Source organism: Sycon ciliatum, chromosome 3 (genome assembly GCF_964019385.1).
Source record: "Sycon ciliatum chromosome 3, ocSycCili1.1, whole genome shotgun sequence".
Lineage (NCBI taxonomy): Eukaryota > Metazoa > Porifera > Calcarea > Leucosolenida > Sycettidae > Sycon > Sycon ciliatum.
In genome coordinates, this window is record NC_088645.1 from 5,299,327 (window position 1) to 5,321,978 (window position 22,652).

General features: G+C 47.3%; 1 protein-coding gene across 3 annotated transcripts in view; it reads right to left on the reverse strand.

Annotated features, from left to right (window-relative positions):
- Positions 1-22,652, reverse strand: part of LOC135811250 (tripartite motif-containing protein 2-like) — a 252,222-nt gene that overhangs the window by 119,512 nt on the left and 110,058 nt on the right. For all 3 annotated transcript variants that reach the window (XM_065324450.1, XM_065324449.1, XM_065324448.1), the window contains one exon: positions 6,370-6,510. In XM_065324450.1, the coding sequence (XP_065180522.1) occupies positions 6,370-6,510 (141 nt within the window). The remainder of the gene's footprint in view (positions 1-6,369; positions 6,511-22,652) is intronic.

The following is a 22,652-nucleotide window of genomic DNA, read 5'->3' on the forward strand; positions in this document are numbered from 1 at the left end:
GGCATCGTGAGCCACACCGAGGAGCACGTCGACGAGGTGAGCAGGACAAGGCAAGGCATTTTGGTTCCCTCATGGCAGAAGGACGTGTGCACGATGCCCTGCGTTCCCTATCTGAAGCTGAGTCCACGCAGTCATCCGGTGTGTTAGGTATCAATGACTCGATCACCATCAAGGACTCCACCACAACCGTGAGGGCAGCCTTGGAGAGTAAGCATCCTTGCAGCACTCCAGCAGCAGAGCACATTCTGATAGCGGGAGCAGCGCCTCAGTGCCACCCAATCCGATTTGATTCCCTGACTGCCGACCTCGTCAAAACCGTGGCCATGCAGGCGAAAGGCTCGGCAGGTCCCTCTGGTCTCGACTCGTCAGCATGGCGACGTATGTGCTCGGCGTACAAAGGGGCCTCCAACAACCTTTGCTCGGCGATGGCGTCCTTCGGCCGCTTGCTAGCAACACAAACCTTGCCGCCAGACTCTCTTACCCCCTTCACCGCCTGTCGTCTAATTGCCCTGGACAAGAAACCAGGTGTCAGGCCCATTCGGGTGTCTGAGGTCCTCCGTCGCATTCCAGCCAAATCCATTCTCCGAGTAACGTCAGACGATGCAATGGAGGCCTGTGGTTTTCTCCAGAAGTGTTCTGGATTGCCAGCTGGGATAGAAGCAGCGGTCCACGCCATGAAGCACTTGTATGAGGACGCCACAACTGAAGGAGTCCTACTAGTTGACGCGAAGAATGCCTTCAATTGCCTGAGCCGCCAAGCAGCTCTTCACATTGTTCGCCACTTGTGTCCTTCCCTGGCTACCACACTGCTGAAATGCTACCAAGATGATGCCCGCCTCTTCGTTTCTGGCGGTGGTGAGCTTTCCTCCGCAGAGGGTACGACACAAGGTGACCCTCTGTCGATGGTTTTCTATGCCCTCGCTACATTACCATTCGTACGGCACCTCCGCACTACCCATGCCAACATCCATCAATTGTGGTATGCCGATGATTCAAGTGGTGCAGGCAAGCTACGGGCCCGTCGACGCTGGTGGGATGATGTGGACGAGACCGGGAAACCTTACGGTTACCATGTCAACGCCTCGAAGACTCTCCTCCTCGTCAAGCCTGACCTGCTCAACCTGGCCCACAGTGTCTTTGCAAGAACTGGCATTGAAGTGGTCACGGATGGAGCACGCTACCTGGGTGCCGCTATAGGGACACCGGATCTCATCGCTGGCTATACAGCTGGGAAAGTACAAGACTGGCAGCAGGCGCTTATGCGACTGTCCGAGATTGCCACTACCGAACCTCATGCGGCGTATGCCGCCCTCACACACGGATTGCGTGGTCGATGGACATATCTCCTTCGTACACTGGAGTTCTCAGCTGAACAGCTGCAGCGCCTGGATGACACGGTCACGGAGCACTTCCTTCCGGCTCTGACAGGGAAACGCACATTCACGGTGGATGACCTCTCTCTGCTACCTTGCCGGCTCGGTGGAATCAGTTTGCCATACTTCAAAGAAATTGCTACCTCCCAACTGCAGGCTCCCAAGTCATTACGAGCAGCCAGGTTGACGAGATCATCCACCAGCACGATCGAGAGTGGCAGCATCATTCCTGCGACTTCGTGGATCAGCTAGCCCGCCGTGAGAGAGCATCTGCTGCCAAGTCCTCCAAGAAAGCTAGTGCTGCCTCTTTCGCTGCTCTCCGAGAAGCTGCGGACCGCCCCTTGGCCCGTCGTATGGATGAGCTGTCCCGCAAAGGCCCCTCTTCCTGGCTCACTGCTCTTCCTCTCAAGGAACATGGGTTCCACCTCTCGAAGCAAGTAGAAAGTATTAGGCGTGTACCAACTCACTGACGTCATCGATGACGTCATAGCGATTTAACCCTAAAAACCGGGGCGTTTTAACCCTAATTTTTTCTGATTTACGGCAAATTTTGCGATTTACGGTAAATTTTTGCGATTTAACCTAAGATCGGAGCGTTTTACACATGACGTCATCGATGACGTAATGCGATTTAACCCTAAAAACCTGGGCGTTTTAACCCTAAATTGTGCGATTTAACCCTAAATCTGTACGTTTAACCCTAAAAATCGCGGCATATTAACCCTAATAATCCCTGTAACCCTAACCCTATCACCATGACGATAACCCTAACGCTAGGGCTATCACCATGGCGATAACCCTAATATTTCTGACGATGATAACCCTAACCCTATCAACATGACGATAACCCTAACCCTAGGGCTATCACCATGACGATAACCCTAATATTCCTGATAACCCTAACCCTAGGGCTATCACCATGACGATAACCCTAATATTCCGGATGATGATAACCCTATCACCATGGCGATAACCCTAATATTTCTGATAACACCTAACCCTATCACCATGGCGATAACCCTAATAATCCTGATAACCATAACCCTAATATTCCTGATAACCCTATCACCATGGCGATAACCCTAATATTTCTGGTGATGATAACCCTAATATTTCGAGAGACGATAACCCTAGTAACCCTATCACCATGACAATCCTATTACCATGCCAACTCTACTCTTTTTATGTGTGCAGGTACTACAGATCACAACGGCAACAACAACACTCAGCAAACCCTAATAATCATCTTATATGTGTACAAGTCCTATTTGCTCTAGATCTAGTTGTTACGTGCACAGATCCTATCGTTATTCTTATATGTGTGTGTGCGTACAGGTCCTATATACCCTATTAGCAAATCTTGTTGTTATGTGTACAGATCCTATCGTTTTGCTAACACAATCACCATCGCAACCCCCTTCAACACTTTGATGACGACCGTAATAACCCAATCACCATCACATACGTGTCTACAGGTACTGGAGAGTCGGTGGAAAAAAATCCTCCCCCCGATTTACCTAACAGCAAGACTTAGTAAACTATTTTACTTACCTTGCACGAATTTATACAACAATTCAATCGGGGGGAGGATCATGCTCATCACCAGGTAAGATGCACATGTGCATTCACACGCGCAGATGTGTGACGAAAGTGTTCTAGCTGGAAACGGTGAAAAATTACGAACAAATAAATCAAACGCTGGAAAATTACGAAAAAATAAATATGTCTATATATGGAATCAGACTACGAGCAAGAATTGCGTACGATCCTAATCGGATAGACATGCAATGGCCGACGATCACATACCTTGTACGAAGCAATGCTGCAAGGAGATGAAGAGGGATGTCCGTCTCTTGTCCGACTAAACGACTAGGCGAAAATAATTCCAGGACTGCATGAAAAAAGGAACACTGTCACTACGAAATGATTTGAGGAAATGAAGATTGCTTCCATATACGTGCACACCACTTGCTTCGACGAGTTTGAAATTTTCAAGTTCGTACGCATCAAACCACAAAGCCAGGCAAAACGGGAGTCGCGTACCGGATACGCATCAAAAGCTCGCCCGAGCCCTCGCGTACGCCGGTCAAAAGGTTAAGAGGAGTGCGTCGTACGCGGCCACACTATCTGCATAAGGGAGTAATAAAAAACTTCATTTTACTCCTCGCTATGCTCAGAGTACGCACAGCGTACTCCGATCACGCGGAAGTTTCTGGAATCAACTAGAACCCACGACAAGTTTGAACGGGTTCAAACAGAACGCGGGCGAAGTACTCTAGATGCTGCTCCTTTTACTTCCTCATAATAATTTATTTATTTTCCTTCGATGAAGAAACGTGGAGGTAAGTTTGTTTAGTTGAAAGTACATATAGCTACAAGATTTCGCAACCAAGCCGAGTGAGGGTGTCGCGTGCAGGAGATACATAAAAGGCGCACCCGAACCTTCCCGTCGAACCGAGTTATAATGTTGAGCCTTCAACCAAGGACCAACCGGGTGGGGATAAAAGTGATTCGATCCACCTTGATCAGCCCCATTCCACAAACCTGAATGAGAGAAAATGCTGCTCTCTTGTTCCTTGTGCTCGAAGACGATGACCGGCCTCCGGCCGTTCGTCGACCACCTCAAGTCGAGAAACCACAGGAGGAAGCTGGAGGCCGGTCTGGAGCCTGAGTTTATGTGTTCGTGGTAAGTAATCTGTCGTGCAATTCTCTTTATTTGAAATACCAGAGATCTTATACATGTTTTGATGTGTTTCCTCCCATACAGCGACAACCAATGGCGGACCCTTGAACATTTGAAACATCATCTATCGACCGCCAGCCATCTAACCAACTATATGATGAAGCTAACTTCGCACTACGGAGAATTGCCAGTCAACAGTGTGATTACGATGATACAAGCACAGATAGCTATCAACGATATCTAATTAAAATTTTTAAAATCAACATATCTGTGCTAAATGTGTGTGTGTGTCTGGATGGGGGTCGAGTACTCATTCGATTGCATGTTCCGAGTCGATGGGTTTGGCATGTTGAAGTTCGATGTCATTGACGTAGTGGGTAGCTGCAAGTTCGTTGAACAGGTTCGGGTGGACGTGCATGGCTTTATCGTAGTTAGCACCTTTAAATTTATGCACGAGCTCCGTGCTGAAGGCACGTCCGGGCAGCCGGGGCCAGCCGGGGGCAGCCGGGCTCGGCGGCTCTGCATTATAGACGGATGCAGCTGTCCACCATGGTCCAATCACACGAGCGGCCATAGAGGCCGACAGGCAGCCCACCAAGCACTAAAATAATGATCCTGTCAGCACCGGGCTGCTAGCATACTGCCCACCAAGGGTGCACAAATGGCCGACGCTGCCAGCAATCTGCCCACCAAGGGTGCATGGACGGCCTTTGAGGCCAACAACCTGCCCACCGACAGCTGAAGCCACCTGCTCACCGGATACGAATACGTATACCCCATCGAGGGCTGAAGCAAACTGCCCACCTTGAGCTAAAACATTCACGCTACCGAGGGCTGAAGCAAACTGCCCACCTAGAGCTAAAACATTCACCACACCGAGGCCTGAAGCAAACTGCCCACCAGGAGCTAACACATACACCCCACCGAGGCCTGAAGCAAACTGCTTACGGGGGCTAACATGTACACCCCATTGAGGGCTAAAGTCGAACTTTTGGAATCGCTGTTTTCTGTGTTCGAACATTAGAGCCACCCTTTCCGAGCAATGGAAAGTTGTTACTGATGCCATGGTGGTCTCGGACGTTGTCCAAGCCCTCTCCCGCACCAAATATATTCATTGCGCTCCGCACTATTCTGCCCCAGAGCACGTATCGTTTTTTCTGGAGTTCTTGCCCTTCGACATAGTTTGCGTGGGCATTTATCAAGACTGCAAGCTCGGGTATAAGAATCCGGGTATCTCTCCTGAATTCGAAATGCTGAAGTTGACGATGGCAAGAACAAATTTATTATCCGCACATCGACTATCCGACCATTCGATTATCCGTAACAGTTTATTTGGGCGCACGTGCCGTAGAGTACGCACTGTGCATGTAGTGAGCCATTCAAAAAATACGAAAATTTTGAAAAGTAGCACTCTATTCTATTTACAATGTACATGTACATGTATTTACAGTGTGTTTTCTTATCCGGAACATTTGCCTTATCTGAACACCGCCTGACAGTTGTCTGCCCAGAGGTGGTCGGATAATCGATGTTCAATTGTATGATCATACTGTACACTCTAGTACTAAGATCATACTGTACACTCTAGTACTATGATCATACTGTACACTCTAGTACTATGATCATACTGTACACTCTAGTACTATGATCATACTGTACACTCTAGTACTATGATCATACTGTACACTCTAGTACTATGATCATACTGTACACTCTAGTACTATGATCATACTGTACACTCTAGTACTATGATCATACTGTACACTCTAGTACTATGATCATACTGTACACTCTAGTACTATGATCATACTGTACACTCTAGTACTATGATCATACTGTACACTCTAGTACTATGATCATACTGTACACTCTAGTACTATGATCATACTGTACACTCTAGTACTATGATCATACTGTACACTCTAGTACTATGATCATACTGTACACTCTAGTACTATGATCATACTGTACACTCTAGTACTATGATCATACTGTACACTCTAGTACTATGATCATACTGTACACTCTAGTACTATGATCATACTGTACACTCTAGTACTATGATCATACTGTACACTCTAGTACTATGATCATACTGTACACTCTAGTACTATGATCATACTGTACACTCTAGTACTATGATCATACTGTACACTCTAGTACTATGATCATACTGTACACTCTAGTACTATGATCATACTGTACACTCTAGTACTATGTGAACAATGGAAGACTGCTGTCTGTACTGAACTTCCAGTCAACATTGTGTAATTAAACAAAAGTGGAACCACACTAATCAATAATATATCTTACCTGCAGTCTCGTGTTGTCCCTGTCAACCACCACAAGATCACCATCGTCATCCACAGCTACATCAGTGGGATACTTGAATTCAGCATTACCACTGCCTGGTTTGCCTATATCACGTATGTATGTACCATCCAGTGTGGTGACCTACAGGTACATACATGTACATCACAACACAATACACCAACAGAAAAGAACAGCATGGACAAAACTTCATTTTAACATTTCAAACGTTTCCCAGCACAGAATGATATAGTATGTCTGCATCATACATAAGCTCAGTTACTCATGCAAGAATTGCACGAATTAGAACAGATGTGGGCTTTGCACAGGAAAGCTTAGTTGCCCAGGCACATGGGTATTATAGGCACAGTGCTGGTGCTGTGAGTATGTGTCATATTGCTGTCCCTGCACAGTTTACAAGTTGACCAATTTCTACTTTTTAAAATTTGAAATCGTGCTACAAAGTGTGTAATGGATTCGCCATAACAAATACTGATATTAAAGAACTAAAGACTACAATATTAATGACGGGAAGTGCCAGCTTCGGCAACAACTAGAGAGGCAGAAGAAGAGACAGGTGCATGCACAGCGAAAACAGAGCAGTTACCATGCAGGCACATAGCACTTGCTCTGAGCAAAGCAAAGCTAAGGCGGCAGCGGATGAATGCCATGACAACCGAATATGGTTCGCTGCTTTTCTCAGCAATGAGGGATGCAATACGCTTGTAAAGCGAGGCAGATTGCTTGGCCATGCCACCGGTTGTCGAGAAGACCGAAGTTGGCCAATTTGTACGGGCAATTTTTTGATTTCAATTCAACAGATATGTCTTGAATTTCTCAAAATCTGTCTGGACATGAAGGAGCTGTCCTTAATTTTAGTTTCTTTCTTGATTTTCTGAAATTACGTTTTACATTTCCCCGCCATTCCACTGTCTCTAATTAATTTGTCCCTGCTCTTTCATTCACTTGCCACCTTGTTTTCTTCCCGAGTGGAGGTGGGGGATGTAAGCGGGCATCAGGATTGTTATGTAAGCCCTTGGTGGGAGAATTCTTCGCCCCGTTGGTCGTTCGTTTGCACACGCTAGGCGGTACAAGATTGGCGCTGGGGTCAGTATGCTTTAGCCCTTCGTGAGAAGGTCGTGGGTGTCAGCAGCTATTCCTTGGCTCTCAATAGTCCGTACAGGCAGTACACATCAGCCGTTGGTGGGCGGTACATTATTCTCTCACGTCAAGCAGTATGCTTCACCGCTTGGTGGGGGGGGGGGGCAGTATACTTCATCCCTCAATGGGATGTATGTGATAGCTCCTGGTGAGCTGGATGCTTCAGCCCTCAATGGAATGTACTTCCTCCACATCATTAAAATTGTTGCTACCCAGAGCGATTTTTCAAATTTATTTTGTCCACTCAACGTGAAAAGAAATCAGCTAGAAACTGAGGCAGAGCATTGTCGACAGACCAAGCTTTAGTTTTGGCCTCCCGTCTTTGCTGCACTTACAGCTAAGGTCGATGTCTTCATCAGAGTTTGAGGCAGACCCTTCAGCACTCAGCGATACACGGAACAAGACGCACGTTCAAATTCAGGGCATGAAACTTCGTTTTCAAGCCATCCATTACTCCAGGTGGTAGACGATGACAGAAAACTAGCTTTTTTCAAGTACACTGTAAGGACTTTCCAGCGGGATCGGGTAAGCAGTTCCGCACCTTCTTTCCCTGGCAAGTGCTTCGCTGATTTTGTTGGTGTTTTCTGACATGCTATCTTCACAGCATCACGCGGCACACGTCTTTCATTCGTGTTTTTTTTTACGAAATTGAGAACAATTTGTTCTTGCCATCGTCAACTTCAGCAATTCGAATTCAGGGGAGATATCAGGATTCTTATACCCGAGCTTGCAGTCTTGATAAATGCCCACGCAACCTATGTCGAAGGGCAATAACTCCGTAAAAGCGATACGTGCTCGTGGGCAGAATAGTGCGGAGCGCGATGAATATATTTGGTGCAGAAGAGAGCTTGGACAAAGTCCGAGACCACCATGGCATCAGTAACAACTAGACATTGCTCAGAAAGGGTGGCTCTAGTGTTCGAACACAGAAAACAGCGATTCCGAAAGTTCGACTAAGAGGAGTTGCTTTAGCCCTCAATGGGGTGTACATGTTAGCCCCCGTAGACAGTTTGCTTCAGGCCTCGGTGGGGTGTATGTGTTAACTCCTGGTGGGCAGTTTGCTTCAGGCCTCGGTGTGGTGAATGTTTTAGCTCAAGGTGGGCAGTTTGCTTCAGCCCTCGGTGTGGTATATGTATTAGTATCCGGTGAGCAGGTGGCTTTAGCTATCGGTGGGCAGGTTGCTGGCCTCAAAGGCCGTCCATGCACCCTCGGTGGACAAGTTGCTGGCAGCGCCGGCCATTTGTGCGCCCGCGGTGGGCAGCATGCTAGCAGCCCGGTGCTGACAGGATCATTTAGTGCTTGGTGGGCTGCCGTAGGCCTCTATGGCCGCTTGTGTGATTGGACCATGGTGGACAGCTGTGGGCTAGCCCTTTGGGGCCATTTATGTGTCGGCTCTCGGTGGGCGGTGGGCGGTGGGAATCACTGAAGATCATAATATGTGATGATATCATGCTGCAACGGTTATCTATTGCTTCCTTAGAGCCAGTCTATAATCAAATACTATTATGTCCAAAACATTATACTGCTAACTGCTTTTCCGTTCACAACTTCCCTCCAACTTGGAAACTGCATTTAGCATATTCTTCTAACATCCTTATCCAAAAGGAAGTGATCGCAACCCCCAACACAACATATCAATTGCTTGTGAGTGCATGTGCGTTGGAACATTTTTGTATGCCCAGGTGCACGAGGGGGAGCGTGTGTATATTGCCTGTCGAATAGGTGTGTCATGCATTAGAAGATATAACACATCCAGCATACTAGCTTACTTCCCCATGTATCGGTGCAAGATCACATCGTCCGGTAGGCTCTTCGCATCGGAGTGAGCTACCAAGATGCCTTTCTAAAGAAACGTGACAAAGACTCGGCAGTCAACTTCCTTCTCCGTGACATTTAGGTGGCTGAATGTTGAGGGAAGTTGCGTGGGAAGTTGCGTTCTCTCTCTCTCCTGCTCCTCCACTTTGGAGCGGGAGAGTTCTGTATTTATTGGACATGACGACTGGCTAGGATACTGGGAATGGGCGGAAGAAAGCCGAAGCGCAGGCCGTTTGCCGTAGGCAGCTTCAACGTCCGCGGGCTGAACTCAAATTTCCGTCAGGACGCCTTGCGACGCGACCTAAAAAGCTATCGTATCGACTTGTGTTGTCTTCAGGAAACAAAGCTGACTGGCAGCCTTGACACTGAGAAGGACGGCTATCGACTTATCGCCCTGGCACCTCAATGTCGCCACTATGGGCTTGCATTTGTTGTGTCGTCTTCGTTATCGTCGCAAATTCAGAAATATTGGAGCTTGTCGGACCGAGTGGCTGTGCTGACTATCAACCTGCCTTCACGGGCGGGCAATGGAGGCACCAAGGCATCCACTCTCGCCATTATCAATGTGTACGCACCAACGTCTTCGTTAGTTGCCCGCGACGCTGATGAATTGGACAAATTCTATTCCGACTTGAATAGTGCATATAATCAAATAAAATCGTCAGCTATCGTCCTCTTCGCTGGAGACTTCAATACTAAGGTTGGGAAAAAGTCGGATGCAAGAGAAACATGTTGTGGGAGGCATGGTAGAGGGAAAAGGAACCTGAGTGGCCAAAGCCTGATAGACTTTTGCCATGCTAGTGACTTGTTCATCTGTAACACTGCCTTTCAGCATAATGCACGGCATGTGACTACTTGGACGGGACATCGCAGGGATGGAGCCAGTGGAGCTTCTGTTCCTGTGTATAACCAAATAGATTACGTGCTGTGTAAATCTACCCAGAGGCGGCTTCTCCTTGACAGTCGTAGCTATGGTGGATGCACCCTCTCGTCTGACCACAGGCTCGTTGTTGCACGGTTGGACCTCCAGAGGCTATATGGAATATTTGGACAGAGGAAGAAAGATGATCTGCAGGCGCCTAAGTTCAACACATTCAAACTAGCCGAAGGACAAGTCCAAGAGGAATATGCTGAGAAGTTGGCCAGTGAGCTGCTAGCTGCCGATCAGGTCCAAGGCAATACCAGCCTGCAGGAAAGATCCCGGAGGCTTATGGAAGTGGTCGGGAGTGCAGCAGGTGATGTCCTTGGCACAGTCCAGCAGAAAACTCGTCGCAAAGCACCAGATCATGAAATTGAGCTGCTGTCCCTGGAACAGAGATCACTGCGGATCAGCATTGGTAGCACTAACAACCCTGACACCAAAGAATCTCTCAAGACGAAACGAAACAGAATCCTTCACGCTATAAGAACAAAATGCCGTGACAATGCAGAGAAAATTATGCAAGAGAGAGCAGCGGAAGTCGAGAGGTTGAAGAATGGAGCACGGATGTTCAAAGCAGTCCAGCTGATGACTAGAAAGCCAAGCCGAAAGCCCATTGTACATGACCAGAAGGGTCGCTTCATAGCCGATGACCAGGAGGCGGCATCTGCGGTCCGGAGCCACTTCCATGACCAGTTTCGTGGGAATGTGGATGCAGGCGTCGAGCCATTCACCGGTCGCCCAAGAAGCCTCCAAAGACAAATCTCATCTGCTGAGGTCTCCAACGCACTGAAAAAACTGAATAATGGAAGGTCCCCTGGCCCAGATGGAGTCCCAGGCGAACTCTTGAAATATGGAAGAGAAAACCTAGCACCTCACATTGCCTGTCTGTTCAACAGCATGTTTACAACTCACCAGCACCTTGACCTAGGATGTGGCACACCGGTACCGTTGCAGAAACCAGGAAAGACGGTTGGACCACCTGGAAATCTGCGCCCTATTGTCCTCCTTACATCATTACGCAAAACGCTCTCCATTATTACATTGCGAAGAATATCGTCGAAAGTCGGTGAGTACTTGTCTCCGACGCAGAGTGGTTTCAGAGCAGGCCGATCTACGGCGGACCTTGTTTGGAGCCACAGATGGTTTGCAGCAACATGTCAGCATTATCGGCGGGAAATGACCATTCTTGGAATCGACATGTCCAAAGCATTCGACTGTATACATCGTGACAAACTGTTGACAGTTCTCGAGTCTTTCCTGACGGAGGATGATGTTCGGCTGGTTAGAGTGCTGTTGACCAACACAACTCTGCAGGTACGCATCGGCAGGGCAGTATCAGAGTCCCTTGAAACTACAATTGGCACCCCGCAGGGTGATTCTCTCTCCCCGGTGTTGTTTGTTTTATACTTAGAGGCAGCACTGAGAGATCTGAGGAGCACCCAGGTGGCACGAAACAGACCGCCAATGGATCAAAGCATCAACATTCCATTTGAGCTTGTCTACGCAGATGACACTGATTTCATAAGCCTTAGTCGTCAATGGCTCACAGAGCTCGAACCGGTCATAGACCACACTCTCGGGCGGTGGGCCCTGAGAGTCAACAACACCAAAACTGAGTGGACAGAGCTGGGTCGATCTGTAGACAGAATTGACGAGCGCTGGAGGACATCCCAAAAGCTGGGCTCACTCCTGGGCGACATTGAGGATGTGACACGTCGCAGGCAATTGGCCGAGGCTGCCTTCCGATCCATGTGGTCTCTTTGGAAGCGCCGAGGACTGATCCGAGAGCCGCTGCGTATGAGGTTGTACTGCGCCATTATCATGCCGATACTTCTCTATAATTCAGGCACCTGGGGCCTGACGGTTGCTAGCGAACGCTCCCTGGACGCGTTCCATAGAAGGCAACTCAGGTCACTTCTCGGCATCACATGGCCACAAAAGATTAGTAATTTGGCGTTGTATGCCCGCTGTGGAGTGGAGCTGGTGTCGGACTTGATCCGAAATTCACGCTGGAGTCTATTCGGGCATGTGCTCCGCCTGGGTAAGGACACGCCAGCACGATTGAGCATGGAGCAATACTTTCAGGCACCCGAGGGGAGGTACCGTGGGAGGCCGAGGGTGACACTACCAATAAAGCTCCACACCGATCTGTCCCAGTCGAACAATGGGCACCTGCGGAGTGTTGAGGACTTGCGCCGTCTGGAGTGGATTGCTGTGGACCGTCCAGCATGGAACGCGCTGGTGAAGAGTGTTTGTGCACACCCTCGTCACGAGTAGAAACAGCCATGGCACCCTTAAAAACTCATAACAACCATTCTATAATAATATTACTATTTGAATCTTTTAATAATTATCTGGCAACTCAACCTCATACGTATAATTATCTGGCCACCCATTGACCATGATGCTACATGAGGAGACAATAGTGATGACATTTTTCCAATGAGACCAATTTTATGACGCTCCATGTTACTGAAGGACTAACTTCGATCATTGGTTTTGTAGAGCCCCATTCTCTAGGAGCTGTCTACATCTGCTTAGTTTCAATGTCCAGCATAAGCGAACGTGTGGATCAAGCATAACTGCTTGGTTGACGCTGCCGCGGGAATGCGTATAATAATAATAATAATAATAGTAAAGTTGTGTTTGGCAGAGACAAATGTTCATTCCTATCGTTTCAACTGTATTTTCAATTCTCTTCATTCTCATAAAGGTCTCCTCTCTGCCAATGAGGAATAGTTGCATTGCTGGGGATGATTTGCTACAGTCCGACTTTACATAATCTACAACTACTTCATTAGTGTAGTGAATGAGGATACATAGCTTTGCCTCATCATGGTACCAGGTGGTACAACCAATTGGCAAGGCATACGGCGCATGCCACATGATGTCTCTCTTTCTACTTCTTCACTAGTCCAAGTGCCATTGATACACCAGACAGACATTCCTGTAGACTCGCCATACACGAGAACCACTTGCATCCACATATTATTATAGTTGTAGATTTGGCAATGGAGGCCAGTCGGAATGCAGGAAGAATGATTTACCAATCCAGTGTTGCAGCAGATGCTGCCATCACCTGATATCTTACATAGCATCAGAATTAAGAGCTACAGTACTTCCTCCGCGTCATCGAAATTGTCGCAGTTTGACTTTTGATATAAAACGGGTTTTTTACTCACCAGCACTCGTACCAGAGGCAAGGAATCGGACATAGGCGACGGTCATCAGTATAGGGTGACGGCAAAGTTCTATTTTCTGTTATTGGAAGCTGGAATTTTTGAACTAGACGCAATTTCTTCGCTGATGTCGCTGCGATGGTAATTTCGACTCGCTGAGATCAGTCAGGCGTTGCAGCCTGCACATATCTCGTGCTTATGGCCATTCACTCAAGCCTCATCACTGTTTTACCTTAGCTGGGGTGAGAATGACTTCGTGGAACAAGTGACAGCGCTTGGAGAAACATCGAGGGGTCAGCAAACTAAATGCCTTCACCAGCGATAAAATTTGTCGCTCTGGCCGAGACACTCAGTACATGATTGTACCTGCAAGAGCCGTGTAGACTCTACACGTAGTGCTAGTGTCTGTACTAGTGATGCACACGCAGGTGCCGTACCATGATACCAGTGAATCAGGGCCGGGCCGGCAGTGATGCTGAAAAAGAGGGCGCGCTGGACGTGATAGTACACTTACCTGCATGAGCTGTGACCACACAGCTAAAATAAATGGGCATGCCGCGGCTAAAAAAAGTTCATTTCAAGATCGAGGTGATTCCGCCGACGGTAATCAACCGACCTCACAACGATCGTGTATTCTTACTAGGCTTCGTTGGTGGTGAAGTAGAAATCATCCAGAGCTAGCAGACGACAAGCATAGCAGCTCTTGTCCTGTGGAGAAAGTCAAAGCGTTTGAGATGAGGCGCGACCAACTTTCAACCTTCCTTGAAATATTTCGGAACGATATTTTTGCGTCCATTGACATCAGCGACGACGAGGACTTCATCTCTGCATGAAAACTCTCAGTCCAACTGTCCTGGAAGGTTACTCTAGTCTTCAGACTATCATACTGTGTAATAAGTTTTGAATAGCTTAGCTTATGGAGTTGTCAGGAACAAGTGACAGGTCACTAGTCAAACTGCGACAATTTCGATGAAGCGGAGGAAGTACAACCTGTGCTTGCCCGACATTGTCCGAAACAGAATCTTGTATTGACCGGATGTTTCTGCACCAAAGTACTGTGCATCAAACGTGCATCCTTGGATCAAGCGGAATTCTGACATAATATCATGACGGTTTTGGCTGCAGCAAGGGTGTCCGGTTAGGTCCGGTTTTACTGTATCTTGTTGAGAGGCTTTTGATACCTGCTGCAACAAGACCAGAGACATTGTGCAAACTTACGGCCCCCGGGACAACCCAAAGTGCTGCAGAGGAGAGCTTCACCATAAGGGACTCGAGGCTGTGCTGAGAAAAAGAGTCGCACTGGATGGTGGAAGTAATGTTGATATCCGAAGTAAGTCAGTGTGCTGAATGGTACCATATACCAGCCATACTATGATAGGCATACCGTCATTGAAACTATTCCCAAGTGGCCTGGACCTGAGGTGAATCATGCACATCTTTCCATTCTTCTTTGGCACTGCACCAATGCCTGAACATTACAATGCATAAAAATAATTGGGGTGAAGTAAGGAAGACTTAGTCTCCCCTGTGATTACATGAGGCAGTGAAATGGTCAGATATCGCTAAGCGTGTGTGGCAGCAGAAGAGAGATTCAGAGAAGCTGGAAAGGTAAATTAGAAGCTGACAATAAACCCATGATTCAAGCCATGCAGAATAATTCATGAAAATATGAGTCTAAGTCGATTCATAGGAAGGACAAAAAAACGGGCAACATTCAAAAGTGAGCGAAAAGTGGAAGTGTGCAAGGTTATTTCTGAGGGTAAACAAAGGAGATAGGGATCTTACTGGGAAGTGTTAAAGGCTTTTGTACCAGTCTTGGAGCCCAGTTCCCGAGAGTGGTTATAGTGGAAGCGGCAAGACAGATAATTTGGGCGCAATTCGAGTGTGTGAGCATGACTCCATACTAATACTGTTAAGGGCGTTGGCTGGGATGAAAAGGACGCTGACCTGATGGAGGGTGTATAGTATGAACTCCTGGACATGCTGGTCTAGCTTTGAACTACTGGACATGTTGGTCTAGCTTTGAACTACTGGACATGTTGGTCTAGCTTTGAACTACTGGACATGTTGGTCTAGCTTTGAACTACTGGACATGTTGGTCTAGCTTTGAACTACTGGACATGTTGGTCTAGCTTTGAACTACTGGACATGTTGGTCTAGCTTTGAACTACTGGACATGTTGGTCTAGCTTTGAACTACTGGACATGTTGGTCTAGCTTTGAACTACTGGACATTTTGGTCTAGCTTTTAACTACTGGACATGTTGGTCTAGCTTTGAACTACTGGACATGTTGGTCTAGCTTTGAACTACTGGACATGTTGGTCTAGCTTTGAACTACAGGACATGCTGGTCTAGCTTTGAACTACTGGACATGTTGGTCTAGCTTTGAACTACTGGACATGCTGGTCTTGCTTTGAACATGACAGATAGCTGCCATACATGTTTTAGCAATACTTTCAAGGCTTTGCCGCTTTCCTGGAGCGATGTTGACGTCCAAAGCGAAGATGACGTCCAAAGCTACTGGTCATAACTGGTTGTAACTGAGTCATGCAGTGGCGAGATCCGGACCGAAAGCTTTCAATATAATTGATTGACAGGCCAGTGAATCATGCAGAATGTGTGGTGCGTGGGTGCAGACAACACCCATGTGCAAAGTCAAGCCTTCCAACTAGGTAGCCATGTTGAGCACTCGTCATTTTACTTGGCGACTGATAGAGAGTACGGAGCTCAAAAGGCTTTGATTCTACTTGAAGGTGTGGAACAAAATCGCTTAGCCGCTCTGGCACAAGTGGTTTCAACGCTACGAACTCGCCTTTAACCGTGAAGAGAAAGCTAGACGGAGCAGAACTGTGAAAGCTACACCATAGAAGTACACTCTTCTTCAAAAAAATGCAATACTCAAAAACACAACAGAGCTTTCAGCAAAAGGAATGTGGAGTGTGAGCTGCAACCTTCCCTCGCTACTGTGGGAGCATGGACGCTTTTGAAGCTGCACAGCCGATTCGTGCACTGATTCTGTGCGATTTACTAGAGTAGCGGAGCAGCCAGCCAGGGTGTTTTTTTACACGACTGTTGAGTGCGAAGAAGAGACTGAGAACGGGAACAACGGGAACAGGTATGTTGGTCGAACGACTTTTATTATATACGGGACGACTAAGACCAGGATGAACGAAACGACTACATGGTGATTATTGAAGAGGGAGATTATTGAAGAGAGCTTACTGAAGAGAGAGAGAGAGAGTTTAAGAGAGCTTATTGAGGAGAGAGAGAGTTGAAGAGAGAAGCAACGCAATATAAAGGGTCTGGGTAGCTATGGCAAACATGGACGCGCAAGTAGCTACCCAGGCCAAATGAATAATGCATGAACTAATGAATTATATGATTTAATATACTGTAATTACTTGTGGGCCTAACATACCACCCCTCCATGAAAAAAGAATGCCGTGTCCTCGCGGAGAAAAAAAAAAGAATGAAAAAGAGAGAAAAAGATAAAAAATGACTGAGGGAGAAAAAAACAGAAAAAAGCACATACACAAACACACACACACACACACAAACACACACACACACACACCGCACGTGCGCACGGATCTCACAAAAGTGTTTACTAGTATCATGCATTACAGTTATTGTTCCTGTACTTCTCTAAGTCTAAAGATAAGAAACTAGACGTGACCCGGAACCTACTGATACTGCTTGCATGGCTAAAAATAGCGTAGTTGCACTTCTGCTAAACATCAAAAATTAGAGCGTGGCTCACCATGATTGGACCTCTAATTTAGTAATATTTTATGAACGCACGCGCGCACACACACTACGAAAAACTTCACGAAATAAATACACCGAAAATAAATTTGATGAAGAAGGAACGCATACAAAAAGGAAAGAGAGAAAGGTAGCTGACCTGCATGACGAGACGAGGTGGACCTGGACAAGCTCTAGGTACAAGCTAGTGCACCCTTGCATTAATTTTACTTTTGAAAATAATTGCCCATTTCACATCAATTGATGTGAAGTGGGCATGGTATGAGGAGCAAAGTACGGATATAAAACAGTGTATACTTACCCTGAACCGGGTTTTCCTTTGCTCGAGATTTTGAAATTTGAAAAGGAAAATCTCCTAAAAGAAAACTACCCCACAAGTGATCCATCAGCTCATACACGGAAACTCTCGCTTTGTCTTCACTCTTTTCTCAGCGCATTATATATCTTACTAGGGAGGGTTCCCGAGTGGGACTGTTTCATCTCCGCTCTCTGCCCCTCATACAATTTTCACTTCACATCAAAATGCATCATTGCCTGTGAAATGTGCAATTGCATGTCCCGAGCTTCGAACTTCAATAATTATAACAGTGTATATTTCACAGTGCATGTCAACCGGCCAGGCCACGAGATCGCAATTAACTGTGGGTCGCAGCATGGCTGGAAAAATTCCTTCCGCTTCCAAGCAGGACTTAAACCTGGTACCCTCTGTTTCTCAATCATGGTCTTAGACCATCCCACTATGCCTGCCTGCAGAGGGTTATAGGGGATTTACACACACGGGTAAAACCACGGATATGGGAAAATTGTTATGGAAACTATGGTACTGGGGGAAAGGAAGAACCTCTTGGGAAAAAACTGGCAAAGCCGTGGCCGTGGGCCTCAGGGCGTTTGTCAAGGGAAAAATCCCATGGCTATAAGACGCGCATGCGTAGATCTTGTATTTGGCGAGAGCTCTGAACCTTAGTTGTACGAGTGCATCGCAACTTGCATTTTCAGACCGTGCCCATAGGAAAATCGTGCATGGTGAATGCAAGATACAGTACAGAATGTACTACAAAAATGCATTACAGATTATTTTTTTAGTTGCCCCGCCACAAATTCATGGCCAAACGTGCGGCCAAGGGAAACTGACCATGGGTGTGAACAGCCCCACTCCTTTGACCAAAAGGTCTGAACTTTTACCTTGTCCCGTGACCTCAGGTTTACCCGTGTGTGTGTGAATCCCCTATAACATGGATGCAGCTAATGGGATTTCGGTTTTGACCACATTGTGGTGGGTCTGATCTACTCAGCTCCCACCGTTTAGGCGCTGCATCTGCGCCTTGATCCTAGAGGGTGGTGGCGTTCCCACGGCAGATGCGGAAAACTCGGCTTCCAGCCGAGTCTAACGCGAACCGTGATTTTTTTAATTTTTCATATCAACCGGCCTCCATGGCAGCAGGTATCTTATGCACTAATGGCTACGTCTTCTTTCGGAAACAAAAACTTCGTGACATTTTTTCACTGCTACACTACTACGCTGCTGTTATTTCGCTCTTTCTCTCTGGTTATGTCAGCCTGAAACACTGACATGACATTTCGTAATTGTAGGAAAGCATGAGTCATGTTCTGGAGAGCCGACAGTCGTCGCAGAGCAAGGGTGTCGACGCTGTAATCAAAGCAAAGCGAACATGTTTTTCATTTTCGTCCACCTGACGCAATGCGAAGAAAAGCACTGTGCTCACTGCTCGTCGCTGCTATTTTTTAGTTCAGAACTTGACAAAGCAGGACAATGGCACCCAGGAGCAAGAAGAGTGGAAAATGAATAGTAATAGCAGCTAGCGTTTTGAAATCTTCGCCATCCCCAAAACACCTGTCGGCATGCCAACAGGTCGGCAAGATGTCAAAACTCCAAGATGCAGAGAGAGAGAAATTTGAAATGTTAAGCTTTGCCTGTGTTTGTTGTTCCGGGGCATCCTGGAGCGAGAGCGGAGGCGGTAATGAGTACCAGCGCTGCAGTGCTACCGTGGTCTCCGTGGCGAAGGCATTCAGATAACAGTGAAGATGATCAGGGACACGGAGAAGCTTCTCCGCGACATACGACATTGCGTTGATCGACCTGCCACTTAGAACGGTTTCAGCGGTGATGAGTCGAGCGATGGTGACCCAGACTGAAATTCTACTTCCAAAAAATCTATTCTGTAGATATTGTAGATATGTCGAAGTGTTTTTCTTCGAAAAGAACACTTCTGTTGAGCACAGTAACTCCTTGAAAAGTCATGTGAAAAAGTCACGAAGGTTTTGTTTCCGGAGGAAGTACGAGTGTCAGTGATATATTTATGACTCGGAAAACCAGAACACCCTGGCTGGAAAATAACACAATGGCCTAACACCAATCAATGGTGTGGCCACACGAAGCAAATTCAGGAAATAATATTCATAAATCTAGTACAGCGAGACTCCAACACTGGTTGTCCTGTAATTACTTTTAATGCGTACACCACTCAGATACTTGTAAAACAAATAATGGATTTGTACAGCAAAGTCACTGTATATGTTTGCACACATCCACACCATCATGACGTAGATGAACAAGCACACTGTCAGCATTGTTTCAGGGCTGTGTAGATGCTGGAAAAGCAGCAGTCAATACTCCAGCTGCGAGCTCCTGCCGAATGTGGACTGACGCAGCAGGCATGGGATCTCTGAGATAGACGCACTGGAGCGTGGACTCTTGTTTCCAGCCAACGACGCATAGGAACTCAGCTGACAGACCAGCAGCTGCAGCCATCGACGATGCAGCGGATCAGCTGACAGACCAGCAGCTGCAGCCATCGACGATGCAGCGGCTCAGGTTGAATGCCCTTTGAACACCAACGTGTCAGTGCCAACGGTGGATAACACGGACACCAGCCAACGAGAAATCGTAGCAGCTGGTACCGCACGGTGTGGCTTACGAGCTAAGGTGAAGTACTGCTGAGTACCTGAGGGTCTTAAAGCCTTTGTGTGTTTCACGTATACTTCCAAGTAAACTACAGGGCAAACTGCCTCCAACTAATATCTGGCTACGAAGACTCTTAAATCTGCAAGAGCGCTCTATCTTAGTTAATGCCCACAATTGCAGTGAGACACCTTCCGAAGAGAAACCAATGGAGTCGGCTGACAGATCACGGAGCTCAGATGCCCTGAAATTACCCGTTATAGACAGTAGAAAGCACATTTGTAGGATGTGATTCTCCCAAGGACAGATCCTTCACCAGGGGCCGAGACTGGAGAGTGCCTAGCGGGATTGCCGGTTCCCAAGTAACCAAATTGCGAGGCATAGATAGATGTTGTTGATAATTTCCACACATCAACCGGGAGACAAGCGAGTGTTGGCCGGTCGCTTGGCCCCCCCATCGGCTGCAGGGTATTGGATAGTGCAGAGTGGTACACTCCAATGGTCTGGTATGACTTCCCTACCGTCACTTGGTCCGTAAGGTACTGCAGGACAGTTGATTTGCCGGAAGATTCGAAACGGGATTAATGTCCATTTGACAGCACCACTAACACCACAGTGACCAAGCTGATTTGTAATGTTTCCTCAGCCAAGAAGAACTGAGGGGCGACGACACATCTGCTGAAAGTTGTTGATGCTGCCATGTATTCCGGACAGCTGCCAAGCAACTAGGCGCAGCTGTCTTGCTTCCATGAGGGGGTGGACATTTCCCTGCTCGTTCATGAGTAACCCAGGGTGATGAGGCAGCATTATTGGTTGGTCGACACAGAGGCTCAGTAGGAGGAGAAATCATAGGACTCATTTCTCGGGGCAGCTAACACACACTGAGTCATCTCCTCCCTCTTAATCTTCCTCAGACACCTCGTTAGGAGGCAGAACGGAGGAAGCAGGTACGCAGGTCGGGCCATGTGAAGCTGAGAGCATCGGTCCTCCACGATGAGATCTGGTTTTCAGCTCATAAATCGGGGTAGCTGGACAGCCGTGCATGAAGGTAATAGATCCACTTCCAGAGGAAAAGCAAGTTGATTGGCATCCACTGCGCTGCTCCCGTTTGCTGTTACCAAAAGTCGGCTTCCACATTCAATTCGCCTGGCCGGTGCTGGGCTTTGATGGTGATGTCCGTCTCCAGGCACCATTGCCACAGTTGTTGGGCTTCGCTGTTCAGCTCCGGGCTGGTGGTTCATCGTATTTTGTTGATGCGCCATACAGCCGCTTTCGTTTTCGATGTCGATGAACACTTGAGCAGACTGAAGATTGGTTGGTTGGTTCTTATTTCACTTCGCACATACAAACGGGATGACGACCCAATAAAATGGCGGCGAAGGCTTAGCGTAGAAGTGGCTATGGAAGAACATAGTAAAAGCTATGGAGGCACATAGTAAGAGAATAGGATACTAATAACTGCGAGTAAACGAGGGGGGGGGGAGAGGATGTATCTGTGATACTACAAGAGGATTACTGAACTTCACGGGGAGGGAGAGCAGAGCTATCAGCAGTAACTCGAACTACTCCCTACAGGCGTATGGTACACATGCATGCTTAAACTCAGGTAGCCGGGCAATTGTGCGGACCTCACTAGGGAGAGCGTTCCACAACAGAGCACCAGCAACAGAAAATCTCCGCTGACCGCGGCGGCTACAGTTTGCCTAGTTTAGTAGACCATTTGACTGCTGATGGCAGGTAGGAGTGCCTTGTGCCGGGGTAAGAAGCTGGGCGAGTACAGGGCTGGTGTATGCACCGCCAGATGGTGATCAATATTTTCTGCCTGTAGAGCTCGCTGACACGGTACAGGTAGTGAGCAGTGAGCAGCTTCTGCATGGCCGTCCGGGGCGGGTTGCCATCGATACAGCGGATGGCTCTGTTTTGCGCGGTTTGCAGTCGTTTCAGTTGAACCTCTCGCATTGCGGCTGAAAAGCAGCAGGAGCCATGAGCAGGTCGGGCATTATGACTGCCTGCACATACACCTGACGAGAGCGTCTTGATAGGCTTTGGCGTATCCGCAACAAGGTGCCAATTTTCTTTTCAACCTTGGTGAGCACATAGTTAACATGTGTTATGTTCCACCAACTTGGATAGAATGAATCAACGTACATAAGGAAAGTGCCTTATGTACACACTACATACACATATTAGCGCTACAGATTACATATTAGCGCTAGCTAAGTGAGCGTGCCAATTGTATGAATAATGTGATACAATTGATCCCTGTCCTCTGAAGTACATACAATATCTCACCATGCCCCCCCCCCCCCCCCCCAGTTGAATTCCCTAAAACTCAACTAAAGTATGATGGGATTCCAATTCAACTAACTCAATAAAACGCGATTATTTTTAAAATTATGTCAGGATTCTATTAAACCCAAAGAGCTCAATTCTAAAAATGCATTTCTTCGTAGTCAATCAGTGTGGCTGTTCTGGCAGTGTCCTATGTTCCTTTTATTGCCATCCATCGCATGTAGGTCGAGT